The 14,600-nt window shown below is 38.9% G+C and overlaps 1 protein-coding gene across 5 annotated transcripts in view; it reads left to right on the forward strand.

The window, feature by feature from the left end:
* The window catches only part of LOC143214475 (transducin beta-like protein 2), an 80,297-nt gene that overhangs the window by 13,418 nt on the left and 52,279 nt on the right, over nt 1-14,600 (forward strand). For all 5 annotated transcript variants that reach the window (XM_076435584.1, XM_076435581.1, XM_076435582.1 and 2 more), the window contains one exon: nt 10,428-10,685. In XM_076435584.1, the coding sequence (XP_076291699.1) occupies nt 10,428-10,685 (258 nt within the window). The remainder of the gene's footprint in view (nt 1-10,427; nt 10,686-14,600) is intronic.

The following is a 14,600-nucleotide window of genomic DNA, read 5'->3' on the forward strand; positions in this document are numbered from 1 at the left end:
CATTATCGGAGGATAGTTTACCTGAATTCGGACTGGCGCTCGTTCCTTCGCACGAAGGGTTTTACGACGGAGCTCTACGTCTTTATATTGTGTATACTAAAGTAATTTAGATCACTGTGCTTCTCGACGGTTCTGGAGTAAATGGCACCACCGATTTCCTTTTTCTTTGGGGCACCTCCCCATTGGAAAAATCATTTCGGTATTATTTCGGTTTCGGTAGAGACCCTTGGCATAATACCGGTTTGGAAACTTTGCTGATGCTAACAAGGGAAGAACCCCAAGTGTCCGACCTCGATTTTGATAACACTGTCCAACACCAAATTTGTTTTCAATATACTGTTGGGTCCTTCTTATAGAGTTTTTTGCGCTGATTCCGAATCTGTCCTTAATTTTCCTCCTATACGCACAGTTTTTGAAAAGCATGGCTTTGAAAAAAAACATATTTTTCAACTTTAAATAAATATTGTGATGTTATTATAAAAGATATTGAATTGTTCTTTACAGCAAAAGATTCTGTAGACTTTCCCGAATACAGTGATATCCAATATTAATACATTATGATTGTTTAAACATGTTTAAGCAATGATTAAAGACGGAGAGACACCACTTTTGCACCAATTTTTGAGGATATTTTTCAATTCAATCCAATTTCAATTCGAGTACAAGAAAAATCTTGTACAATTCTGTTATTCAGAGAGTATTGTCCATCGGAAGTTACAACATTTCCCCATCTTTCTGGCAATTTGTGGATGCCATCCCCAAAAAACCGGTCATCTTTTGGATCAAAGAACGAATCGAGCCAATTTTTGATGCCTTGGACTGAAGTGAAGCGTATTCCGGAAAGTGCATTCTGCATCGACCGAAACAAATGGTAGTCAGAAGGCGCCAAGTCTGGACTATATGGCGGGTGGGGCAGAACTTCCCATCCGCTATTTTCCAAATAGTTTTTAACGGGTTGAGCAACATGTGGCCGAGCATTGTCACGTTGGAAAATCGATGTCTCGTGTCTGGTCTCCCATTCTGGCCGTTTTTCCTTCAATGCTCTCTTTAAACGAATCAGTTGTTTTCGGTACAGCTCTCCAGTACTGGTTTCACCCTGTTTTAGAAGCTCGTAATACACAACTCCCTTCTGATCTTCAGTAACGCTTCCAATTCTTCATCTTCAAACTTTTTCGACTGTCCAAGCCGCTCTTTGTCTTTGATGTCAAAATCGCCACTTTTAAAGCGTTGAAACCACTCGAAACACTGTGCTTTCGCAAGAGCATGTTCGCCATACAATTCCACGAGCAAACGATGACTTTCGGCTGCAGTTTTCTTTGCAAAAAAGTGACTCGGCAAAACTTCCCGCAAATGCTGTTTCTTTCGCCAATTTTCAAAATTTTCCACGATTGAAAAAAATATGATGCGCACAAGCAAATCAAACACTGTTGACTGATTTTGCAAGTTATGAATAGAGCTTCAGAATGACGTGTATGTCAATGATTTGCTACAGCGCATACACAAGTTTTGTCATCTAGTGTTAAATTCCGGTTTTTATAGGTTACTAGCTTTTGCCCGCGGCTTCGCTCGCACAGAAAACCGTTTAATGCCCTCGGAAATTGATATTGTTTCTCCATAAAACCTTTTAACCCCCCATTCAACCCTATAGAGTTTTACTTTTATGTCATGCCGCCATCTTAGATTTCAAAACCCCTTTTCACCCCCTTGGGGGTTGAATTTTTTGAAATGCCAAAAAGGTGTTTGATTAATTATATCAAAGAGCATTAAGACCAAGTATGAAGTAAATCTGACCACGAACAAAATATTACTCGTACAAACGTTGCTACCCCTTTTCACCCCGTTGGGGTTTGAATTTCGAAATATCCTTTCTTATCCCTTGTATAGATCATAAAGGAAACCTCTGTGCAAAATTTCAGCTTTCTAGGTCCAAGGGTTTAGCCAGGGCGTTGATCAGTGAGTGAGCGAATGAGTCAGCACTGCATTTTTATTGTATAGAGAAGATAGACCCAATTATGTATGTCGGAAAGTTAGTAGTTCAGGAGATATTTCAATTTAAATAACTCTAAAACACCATTACTGTCGTACTAAGATGTTAGGCTTTTATTTACTTGTGTAACGTCTTAGTACGGCAGTAATGGTGTTTTAGAGTTATTTAAATTAAAATATCTCCTGAACTACTGACTTTTTATAACGAACGTCCAGCTGCATCGATTGATGTATTAAAAAATACCTCATTCCATTTAAAAAAATTAAGGTGACCTTCAAATGTCCGAAGTACCTCCACCTGTAAAAGAACTATTATCGCCACCGGATGGCCGCCTTTGTACTGTGCAATCTTACTTCGGCAAATATTTCTGTGAAACTTATACAGTTTCGAAGGTGTCTAACAGTTATTGCCCCACCCTGTATAATGTTGGTATATGTATAGAAAATTGGAGCATTCTTGTACACAGTCTCTTTTAGCAGACCCCACAAAAAGAAATCCGGTGGATTTAAACGAGGCGAACGTGCGCTGGACATGGAACAGTTCCAGCTCGTCCAATTCATCGGTTCGGAAGCCTAGAATCCAACATTCCAAGGGGTTAATATTGCTAAATAAATATTAGGTTGTCGCAAAAGTTGGTTTTCGATTCATGCACATAATGCAAATTCATGTTCGCAAGTACTAAAACATTAACACAAAAAGAAAAATTTACTGCAGTTAACAAAAAGTGTAATCCATAAGCAATCTTTTCAATTGTTCTGCAACGAAAATAAACTGTTTATAACGTTTTATAAATTTATTTTGAGACAAAGTTCTCTCGCATTGCGTGTAATAAGCGGGGTTAAAATTTTGCAGAGACATTCCTACGAAGTTAAGCTACAAGATTCTGCAACAAACAAAAAATTGATCTTTTGACAAAGAAAGAAAGAAAAAAAGAAACTCCCCCATAATTCTCCGTGTGCTACGGCGTGGCGGAGTGATTCGTGACCCGTGGTGGTAACGGTGGGGATAAGCTCGAGCCGGTGTCAATATTTATTATTGAAGTATCGGTGTGGCTCAGAAATGAATACGGCATAGCTATACATAGAGCTCGCAGGAGTCCCAGGGTTAATCAGTCAGGCGAAACGCTTAAGTAATATGCATAAAGCTTCACGGACGTTTAATGACAAAGAGAAAGGAAAACGATAAAACTGTAAACACGTACTAAAGTAAGGGTAGGAGGGGAGAAAGAAAGCGAGGTATACAAATTCCAGGTACATTGGGAATACCGAGACTGTTGACATCGATAGGTTTAAGTTGCAAGGGGGTGTAAAGTTCGACCATTTTATAAGCCACTTTCTTTATGCCTGTGAATGTTCGCGGAGCGTTTATGGGTCGTTGGGAAGGGCGGTCGAGGGATTAGCACGAGAAGAATGGAACTCGCCGCGACATTACGGGGCGGGGTTCAGGTAATCAACGACTCTCCCTGGCTCGAAATGGAGGTCATATACTCTCTCCCCTTGTAACCTGGACACGTCATTACAACCCGGGCAAATACAATCGTCAGGTACCTGCCCTTTCTTGCAGAAAACGGACATACCGTTGCATTCGTACCAGTCAGACTAAACGCGATGCTTTGTTTGCACGAATATTCATGGAACGTTGCCTATCTGCGCGCATAATCAAACAGAGATACAAGAAGTATTAACCAAGGCTCTGTCGTCCTTGACGAATTTCATGAACGCCAAATAAAGCCGTCTTATCTTGACGTCGCCGATATAAAACGGAGTTTCTTTTTGCACTCGAGCGTTATGTCACGTTTACCTTTCAGACGTCGTTGCAAGCCATTAAATAGCCGTCATTACTCTGGAAAGAGCAGTCGCCTTTTTACGCGGTTCAAAACAAAATATAAAACTAATCTTGCGTAAATGTCGAGGAATCGCAACGGTCTAAGCTGTTTCGAGCCGCCAAGGCCGCCCGTACATACATACTACCGTCTACCGTCGCGCGGAATGATACACATTTTTTTGTTTATGCCGTAGTAATTAGCGAATCGTCGTGAATATATATCAACCTTTTTTTCCGGTGTTATATTGACGTATTCGACGTCACCACGCCGAGACACGTCGACGAAGTCGCGATTATGATTGCATAACCAGCAACCATTACCATTTGGCCGATACATCGGATGAAACGAATAGGAAAAAACGTAACCAATATGATAAACGACATCACGTAGCGCCACGTGTACCGATGACTAATCTGCTGCCGTTTCGATTACATGCGCAAATGTACAAATATGTATGTGCATCGAAATTCCGACTTTTTTCGAAACCATTAGCTTGATCAAAATGGTCCGATGACCAAAACAACGACGACTTCACGGCATTATCCTTATCGTTCCGCCGCACAGTGGGTCAAATCGACGCGACGTTCTACATTCGAAAACGATAATATTTTAATTAAAGGTATTAAAAACTCTCGTTACAATAAACGTTCAAAGATCAAACTTTTTCAGATACAATTTATCACCGAAAAAATTCCTTTTCTTCATAATGATGTCCTGGAAAACCTACTGAAGATTAAGTGTCCAATTTTTTTTTTATATGAAGAATGTATATCTATGTTGAGAACGCACCAGGAACTAAACATCATTGTTCATAATTTATTATAAAAAAATATTTAGTCAACTAAGGAAAAACGTTGAAGTGTTTCACCTTTGACAAGGGATGAAGTTGTCATTCCCGTCGATTCGTGTATTCTAACATAGTGGAACATTTTTGGCAAGATCTCCTCTAAAAGATCGTGCAAAATTTAGATCCCAACTAATTCCAACTCCGAAGTTATGATAGTTTAAAGCGTCGCGTGACACGCAATTCCGCGGCGAGTCGCGTTGCACGAGTCGCATTGACGACCACTCAGCTACTCTTAAGAGTGTAAAGACCTAACCCAGACCAATCTTATGAATTTTTTAGATTATACGACCATTGATAAACATTCGAACTTCTTGCTAGCTTAGTTGAATCATTTGTATTTGAGAGATCATATTAATAGCATCGTAGTATAGCATCACAGCAGTTTTTCCATATTGAAGACCTGTATTTTACCTTTGTTAAGAGGAATTATAGTATATATTTTTGTTTATTCGTAGATAAATACAGTTATAAGCAGAAAATCCGTATGATCAATTGAATATATATATAGTCAGTATCTTTGTAAAATATAATACTTGATCTTGTTTGAATTTTTGTAATTCTTTAAATGAGGCAGTAATAACACATTTTTGTTATTTCATTAAATGCAATCACCTTCATTCATTCAATAATTATGGATTACTCTTCTTTGAATGCCTGAATAACCAGTTTTCAATTATTCTTCATTATTCACACGAGTTTTCAGACATTTCCAGTGGTGCGACAAAAAAATGTTTCCTACAAAAAGTAATCAGTATACAGTCTTTTACAAATATCAATACAAAAAATTTCAAAAAAAATATTTTTTCAATAAAAAATTGTGGTCACCTTCATTATTTATTTGTAACTATATATTTTTTATCCAATAATGTTATAGCTGACACCAAGACGAACTCCAACGACCTATTTAATGTGGTCTTTATATATTGAAATAATAGTAAAATAGGCGTAGAACGTCGATTTGACCCACTGTGCGGCGCACAGTGGGACCTTTCGTCCAAATTGGAGACAAAATCAAAGAACTTTCGATAGAAATGAGGTAGAGCGATGAAATTTTATTAAAATTAAAAATAGGGAGATTATGGTAAGAACGTTTTTTAACGTTGAGAAAATTGCGGTTTTTCCAATACCACGCGCGGAAAATTTTTTTTTGAACATGCTGTACTTCATTTCCCGTAGATTTTTTCACGCTGATTTCAAATCTGGTCTCAAAACTTGTCTACGGCCTCAGGATTTTGCAAAAAATCGATTTCTATGAGCAAAACTAATGAAATCATTTGATAACACACTTGTTTAAAGGTACATATATTGTATTCTCATGTATAAAACACAGAAATAAATATAATGATTTGGATAAACCACAATAAATGTATTGGATAAAGCACAAATTTCTTGAAATTGTGCAAGTTCAACGAATTTTTGAAGGTTAAGAAACGTTCGTAACATAATCTCTCTATTTTTCCCATATTCTGCAATGTCTCAGCTTGAATTTAAAAGAAAAAAAATCATAGCTCTATCTCATTTCTATCGAAAGTTCTTTGATTTTGATACAGATTTCATCGGAAATGTCCACCGTGCGGCGCGACTAAGAGCGGGTAAGCGCAGTGGGGCAAAACGTTGGGTTTCGGTAGAGGGCCGAATCTTCACCCCTAGAATATACATATACCTGTTGCGCTGGTCAAAGTACTATAAAAGGGCGGGCGACGTCCTCAGGTCACAGTACACGTGCTATCGTCTTACCACGCAGATCTCTTGCCTGAAATTTTCTGTTTGCCAAAGTTACGGTTCAGCTAGTCTTCAGTGCGATACGCGTTAGCTGGTTTTCTGTTTGCCAAAGTTACGGGTTAGCTAATTTTCTGTTTGCCAAAGTTACGGGTTAGCTAGTCTTCAGTGCGATACGCGTGCCGTACAAACAGTAGCGACTACAACACTGTTAACAGTTTGTGTGAGTATCCTATTTATTTATAAACTGTACTATGATAAACGTTAACGGTTTAAAATTGTTTCAAGTTTCCTTATCGCCGGGTGCAAGTTAATTTTCATACCTAGAGAAATTAGTAAATTAACCGCTTATTACACGAGTAATGACTAGCCTGCATCAATTGCAATAAATAAAAACTAAATTAAATGTTATCTCTTCCCTTAATGATTTTAATAGACGAAAAATGATGTATTAACATCTTCAATTTTTTAAATGTTCCAACAATTTTGAATTTCATCTACTCAATTTTGCTATAAACATTGTTAACTCTTTGTGTGCGTATCCTATTTATTTATAAACTGTACTGCAATAAACGCTAACGGTCTAGAATTGTTTGAAGTTTTCTTATCGCCGAGTGCAAGTTACTTTTCATACCTAGAGAAATTTACTAAATTCAAAATCGGTTATTACACTTGTTCAGAAGTCGTTTCGACCTTTACGTCAATCAAAATTTTGTGCGATATTCAATGATATTCTACTTTATAGTTCCAATGCATATTTTGATTCCTTAAATGTTGAGTAATCTATGATGATTGAATTCATACGAAAAAGAGACGAATACGGGTGGTAACAGAGTTTCATAAGAAAAAAGAAATTAGAATAGTTGCAATCTTTTGCTTGCATTTGCGTGTATTTCGTCGATACTCGGTCACTGGGTCCCCAAGTACGTTGGAGATATTTGTCACAATTACGAAGAGATTTGATAGAAATTCGACGCGGATTTTAAAGTTCGACCGGGACGCCGGTGTGCATAGTCATCACGTGCTCCGTGTTCCCGCGCACCGTGCTTTCCTCGCGTTGTTTCGCCTCCCTCTCGCGATGATAAGGTCAGCGCGTTTTCTGTGACGAGATACGAGAGAAAAACCGTCGCGTCGGTTCGGACATAAGTCGATTCTTACATCTTTCAATGTCTGTCGTTTTCGCCGCATCAACCGATTTTTAATGAACCTTTCGCAATGCATAATAATCAACACAGATCTGCAAAACGTATTTCTTAAATTTTCAATATAGTCCCACATAAAAAAGTTGTAAAATGCAACTTTTATTATTTTTCTTGTAATCCCCTTTCCAATTTTTTCTAAATTTCTCTTTTACGTCGTGCAAGTAAACTAGTTGCTGTAACTTCTCGAAAAAGTTCAAGTCGTGTAGTCCAATATTAAGAATGTTACCGTTTTTTTCTGAGAGCGTCTGAATACATACTACACAATAGTAGTCACTGTAAACTCTTCAAAGAATCACGAACAAATTGCTAGGTCCAAATTAAAATAGGTAATAACTAGGAAACTTTAAGATACAAATGCTTTAATTTCTCCCAATAGAATAGGAATTGCATTTCATTGAAAAAGAATTATTTCGGCAATTGTATAGATACATTGTGTTTAGTTCAGTAAATGTATGATTAGCTCTGTCAAGTTAATTGTTAATGATAGATAAGTTAAAGTTAATGTTCGATAAAATATAGATTTTGGTGGAATAGAATTGGTTAGCGCGCACGCTCCGGCGCGATTAGGAGGGGGTAAGCGTTGTGGGTCAAAATGTTGAGTTTCGGTAGAGGGCCGAATGTTCACCCCCAGAATATTAGTATACCTGTTGCGCTGGTCAAAGTCTTATAAAAGGGCGGTCAACGTGCTCAGGTCTCACAGTACACGTGCAATCGTCTTACCACTCAGATCTCTTACCTGAAATTTTCTGTTTGCTAAAGTTTCGCGTTAGCCAGTCTTCAGTGCGATACGCGTGTCATAGAGTCAGTAGCGACTACAACATTGTTAACTCTTTGTGTGAGTATTCTGTTTATTTATAAACTGTACTACGATAAACGTTAACGGTTCAGAATTGTTTCAAGTTTCCTTATCGCCGGGTGCAAGTTAATTTTCATACCTAGAGAAATTACTAAATTAAACGCTTATTACACGAGTAATGACTAGTCTGCATCGATTGCAAGAAATAGAAACCATACTGGTTGTTATTTCTTCCCTTAATGATTTTAATAGTAATATTTAATAGTGTTTTAATAGAAATTAGTTTAATAATATTGACATCTTCAATTTTGATCCAACAATTTTGAATTTTATCTACTCTATTTTGCTATAAAATGCATACAGATCCGCAGTCTAGTGATAGCAATCGTAATTATACCGTGTTCAGAGGTCGTTTCAATCTTTAATCTTCCATTGATGTTCTGCTTTATGGTTTCAATGCATATTTTGATTCCTTAATTGTTGAGTAATCTATAATGATTGGATTAATACAAAAAAAAAAAGAGACGAATACGGGTGGTATCAGTTTCGTAAGAAAAAACAAATCAGAAAAGTTGCAATCTTTAGCTTGCATTAGCGTGTATTTCATCGATACTCTGTCACTGGGTCCCCAAGTAGTACAGCTTTTTGAACAGCTACGTTGGAGATATTTGCCACAATTACGGAGAGTTTCGATAGAGCAGAATTTGGTCGAGATTCGACGCGGCATTTAAAGTTTGAACGCCGGTGTGCATAGTCGTCACGTGCTCAGTGTTCCCGCGCACCGTGCTTTCCTCGCGTTGTTTCGCCTCCCTCTCGCGATGATAAGGACAGCGCGTTTTCTGTGACGAGATACGAGAGAAAAACCGTCGGTTCGAACAAATACAGCAGCAGCTACGCGAGTACAATGATGTGTGGTTGCATCTCGTTCATCTTTCTCTCATCGTAAATAGATTCCTCGCGAAAGGAACTGCGTGTGTATGTTCCACGTGGCTGGTGCCACGTGACGAGTGCATTCCGGCTAGATTTGAATTCGTGCGTGTTTCGAACTATATAATTATCGTAGAAACTATGAGGTACTCGCCGGGGTGGTCAGCGAAAAGTTTCGGAAGGTTTCGGGAATTCTTTTTGGGTAGCAATTACTCAACGCAACTTGCGCGCCGTTTTTGTTTACCCGTCCGCCGCCATGTTTGCTTCCACGCGCACAGAGTGATTCATCGGCATTTAGCGATTAGGGTACGCGTGCATCCAGTATTCATCACGGTATATACGCGGCCTCTATTCTTTATTATTGTTTCCGTGTCGGCACTTGCTGTACAGACTCGTTCAAACTGGAGTAATCGTATCTAGTGGTCGGCAATAGGATCCTCGAAATATTGAAACGTGATCGACAGAATGAAACTGGAGTAGACAAGGGACATCGGGAGTTCCTCGTGCTCACCTCGCGATATCCTGTTGCATCTCGGTGAAAACTGTACAGGGTGTTTCGGTATGTTTCCGATTCAGAAATATTCCCATACGGTTCAGGTGTTTTATCAGAGTCCGCGCGTACTTGCGGAACACCATGTGCATCAGGCTGATGCAACCGCCTCGTAGATTTGAGCCTTGCGAGAGCAACGCCTTATCTCTCGAACTACGTCTAACCGATTGCAAAATGTGTATACATATCTGGTGTTGCATGAAATTTCGTGAACATAGTCGAGCAGCGTTAATCCTTGAACGACGAAGAAGTTGTAATCTTTTGTTTCTATATAAATTCAAGACGGAATGAAAATTCCGTGTGAAACTTGTAGGAATGCAATTTATTTAAGAGACACTTGACAAAATTTGTAACTGGTTAACGTGAGGAAGATAAATATTAGAACATCAGAAAAATGAACAACGAACTAATTTCTTACAGAGAAATAACAATTTTTGAAAAAAAGCCGGTCTTTTTAATTTAGGATTTCAATTTCTGTTCGTAAGGGTGTATTGCAAAGGGGATGGTTTCGGACGCGTTGGTTCCCTGTTGTTTTCAAAGTGTTCAGCTGGTAAAGGGTGTTTTCTGATTACAGATGCCGAGGAATCGGAAAAAGTGAAATTCGAGGAGTCCAGGGAGTCTACGAGCGGATCGGTTGCGACTGGAGCTGGGTCTGGAACAACTGGAGGTGGTGGCGCAGCTAGCAACAAACGCGCAAAGAACAAGAAGAGACGCGAAGCGCAGCAAGAGTTCACGCATTCGTGGATGGTAGGTGCGTTAAAGGGACACACCGCACCTGTTCTCGACGTGAGCTTCTCCAGCAACGGGAAATTCCTCGCAAGCTGTGCCGAAGGTATGTACAAACAAACATAAACAAATGCATACGGTCAACTCTCGCATAAGGCGATTTGTATTTCATTGAACACTAAACCAAGTGACCGGTTCTAGATTTTTTTATTTGACAATTACAGAAATTATAGAAATGCTTTCATAAGAAATTATTTAATATCTTTACTAGAATACATATCGCGGTAACAACCACGCAAAGTCTAGATAAATTAAATCTAGTCATTCGTATAATTAATTTGATCCGATTTGAACTTATTCCGAGTTTCCTTTAACACGTTACCGATTAATCGCGTTATGAGAGGGTTGACTGTGATAACGTGATATGTACAAGGTTAACGCACCCGACCAATCACAAAAGTATCCATCCGCTTCGAGAACTCGCCACCATTCATGCTCTCCGACGAACAACTGCAAACACCTTGGCACGATAAACGGGCGAATCCATTTCTAGTCGAACTGTAGGGCAGACCGGAGAAAGTTAATATTATCTGGACACTGTGTATAGCACAGTTATTGCTACATATTCGAGATTCGTTAGTTAACTCTTCCTTTCGATGGAACTTATGTCCGTGTTATTTCATATTAATTCGTTTTGCTAGCGGCAAAGCAAATATTTGTGTAGATTTTACACAATCCAAGTCTAAATGTTCGATGCAATGCTAAAAATTCGAATTTTTCAAGTAGTAAATAATTCAAATCTTTCCTAATATATGAATCTATTGACAAATTTCATGCGTAAAATAAAATAGAAAATATTTATACATTTTTTTTTAGACTTCTTGCAAGTTATGTTTAATGTACAAAGACCCTTGAAATTGCAGAAATAGCTTTTTCAAATATTAACAATTTTTAAAAATGTTTCATGTTGTATGTTTATCATTTTTGACTCAAGTTTTCGAAAAAGTACCTCTGTGATTTTTTGATGACTGGTTCTTTATACATTGAACTTCAAATACCAAGCAAGCTTAGCTGCCCAAATTTGCCCGAGATAGTACCTTGTAATTCGAGAAAAATTTTAATTCTCCTATATGTGATCATTTTGATTTTTCTCGCATTTCCGATAAATCGATAAAGAAAATTTTGGAACGAAAGTTGATCGGTAATTCCACAGGGATACATTGCAAAGAGGTCCTTATTGCTTTAGAAATTAAAGTGAGCTTGATTCTTTTAGCAAAACTGTATTTTTTTTATTAAAAGTCCTAGGTTGAAAATGGATTAGTTTAGAAAATACAATCTTCTTCCGTTTTCTATAAGGCATCGAGCACTGTGCGTCGAAATCTTCTTATAATAACCTCCTTTTTGCAGTAGGCTAGCACAGCGTACAACTTTTGTTTATTTAATTGGATTCTTCCCTCCTACTCCTGGGAAAATGGTTCGAAATTGCATTGAAAAGCAAAATCTGGTGAAATAACGCGAGATTATATTGGGTTGGCAAATAAGTTCGTTCGGTTTTTTACATTGGAATAAATTACAAAAAATTTGCCAACGAACAGACAAACAAACGGACAAACAAACAGACAGACAGACAAACAGACAGACAGACAAACAGACAGACAAACAGACAGACAAACAGACAGTCAAACAGACAGACAAACAGACAGACAGACAGACAAACAAACAGACAAACAAAGCGAGCTAATAAAAACGTGGTAAAAACCGAACGAACTTAGTTGCCAACCCAATATTTGATAAATTGATAGGAAGAATAGAATTAAAAATAGAGACGTATAGAATAAACAGTCTATAACTCATACTTTCTTCGGACTAATGCGAGGAGAAAAATTGCAGGAATGAATATAGACTTTCCTCGGTCTTTCCTGCTAATTGTTTTAATTACCGATCGTTTGCTGCAAGGATCGAGAATGTTTCACCACCCGCACTTACCACTCCATTAACTAGTTGCACCACGCTTATCATTGCACCGCGTGTTCCTGTATTCGCACTAACGGTTCGATGTCGATGAAAACAGAGCGATAGAATATGACGTGGATACTTTTGGGAAGAGGTTGTGGATCGGATCGCGCGCAGAGGTTGCTCCAACCGGGTACATGTTGGCTCTATAATAAGCTGCATAGGATTTTTGTTCGGTGTTTCGTGCACCGCGCTGGATTTCCGCGTCCGAGTTTTATCGCGTCGCCGCGCTAGGATGAAATATAGTATTTCGAGATAAGCCGAGCAAACACTAGACGATCGTGTCCCGATGGGAGATTAATTTTTCATTCGCTTATCAGACCGTACGTCTTCTTTGTATTGGATAAACGCGCCATCTCGACAGGGACGATCGGCGACCGCTGTTGTTCGAACGCGGAACGAGCTTGATAAACGTATTGCGCAACGTTATGCGACCGACGATAAACAATATCTCCAGATCGGATTGTCATCGGAAAATTCTGGAGAGAGAGCGAAAGGTATACGCCGACGCAATTTTTCGATAGTCACGCGCGCGTGCGACAATTTACAATTGAACCTTCAGCCGACTCGAATATAGTCGAAGCTCTACGAATTGCTAAACTTTATGAACTTTGAATGGAGAGTATCTCTTCGGAATGTGGAAAACTGCCGAGCGAAATTACCAGGGGGAAAGAACACAGATTCTTTTTTCTTTGAAGAGTGGGATTATCCTTCGAATTGGACAACATATTTGTCCGGGAGAGGTTATCCGTCGAACGCCATTCAACGGACCGGAACGGGTCCGGTCCGGCCCGCGCAAGAATTCCCGTTGTTGCGCGAGAAAAGCGATAAAAAGCCGGCGGTGTGATAGAACAGTTCCAAGCAGATTCTCCCCTCTTCGGAAACTTTACCTTATTCCTCTTTGCTATCGTTCGTACACTCTTCGCGCTGTAAACTCTCGTTGGCCCATTTGGTTTTCCCTAGGTTTTCCCCCATTAGTTTTCTCCGCTTGCGCGTCCCTACCTCGGCCCTCGGTATCGCCGCACTACTCTGAAACGCAGACACCTACCTGAGCAAAAATAAAAACGGACAAAGCGGCTGTAAACACGTTTGTTTTTCTCCTACGGAATCCGGAATAATTTATTTCAGGATTCCGTTAAGCTGATCACAGCCTATCGATCGACCCGTTTACATTCGAGGCTTGTTTGTTTGATGGGTAATTTGCAAAAGTGTTAAAAACTTTCTACACCACTTGAAACAAAATATGGAGAACTGAATTTGAACAAAATCAAAAAGAATAACCCTAAAATGAGTGGTTCGAAAAGTTGGAGGTTTCGAACGGGTTGTAGCTCCGTTAATTTGCAAAATTCTAGTCTAATCCTTGAGAACATATCTTTGAGATGTTAAGCTGTTTACGTAAACAAAAAATACTTTTAATTTTTTAAATTAGTTACGCGAGAAGTCCCCTTTAAAATCGTGACCACCTTACGATCTCGGAAATGTAAACAGAAGACAGCGCGAGCGTTCGAGGCATGTTGGACGTGTTGCTCCTTCGGCCACGTGGTCCATGTTTACACTCGCTGTCCTTGTCCACGTTCGGCGCGGTCTTCAAGGTCACAAAAAACAGTAGCACTTCACGATCTAAGAGAAAGCGCGGACCCGAGCGTTTCTCTTAGTTCGAGGATTTACTGTATCTTGCTCTGAAACGCAAACGAAAATATCAATTGCAAAAAGCACAATTAAAATTTCATTCATTCTTTAATGATCCTCGTACATTGAACATAATACATCGACGCTCTTAATTCTTTTGATTGATCTAACGTTTCAAGTTAGCGTCATAAACGCACGAAGACTTTCATTATTTTGTTAGGGGACTTTCGCCGTTTATTTAGTGGTTTAATTTGACGCGATACCTAGAGTGCTGCTTTAATTTTCAAATTCGAATGTCCTGCTTCTTGTTCTTTTTGCAAGAAACACGATTAAAATCGCATTCTCTTTTTAATGACCCTCATATAAATTGAAAGTAATA

This window comes from Lasioglossum baleicum, chromosome 12 (genome assembly GCF_051020765.1).
Source record: "Lasioglossum baleicum chromosome 12, iyLasBale1, whole genome shotgun sequence".
NCBI lineage: Eukaryota > Metazoa > Arthropoda > Insecta > Hymenoptera > Halictidae > Lasioglossum > Lasioglossum baleicum.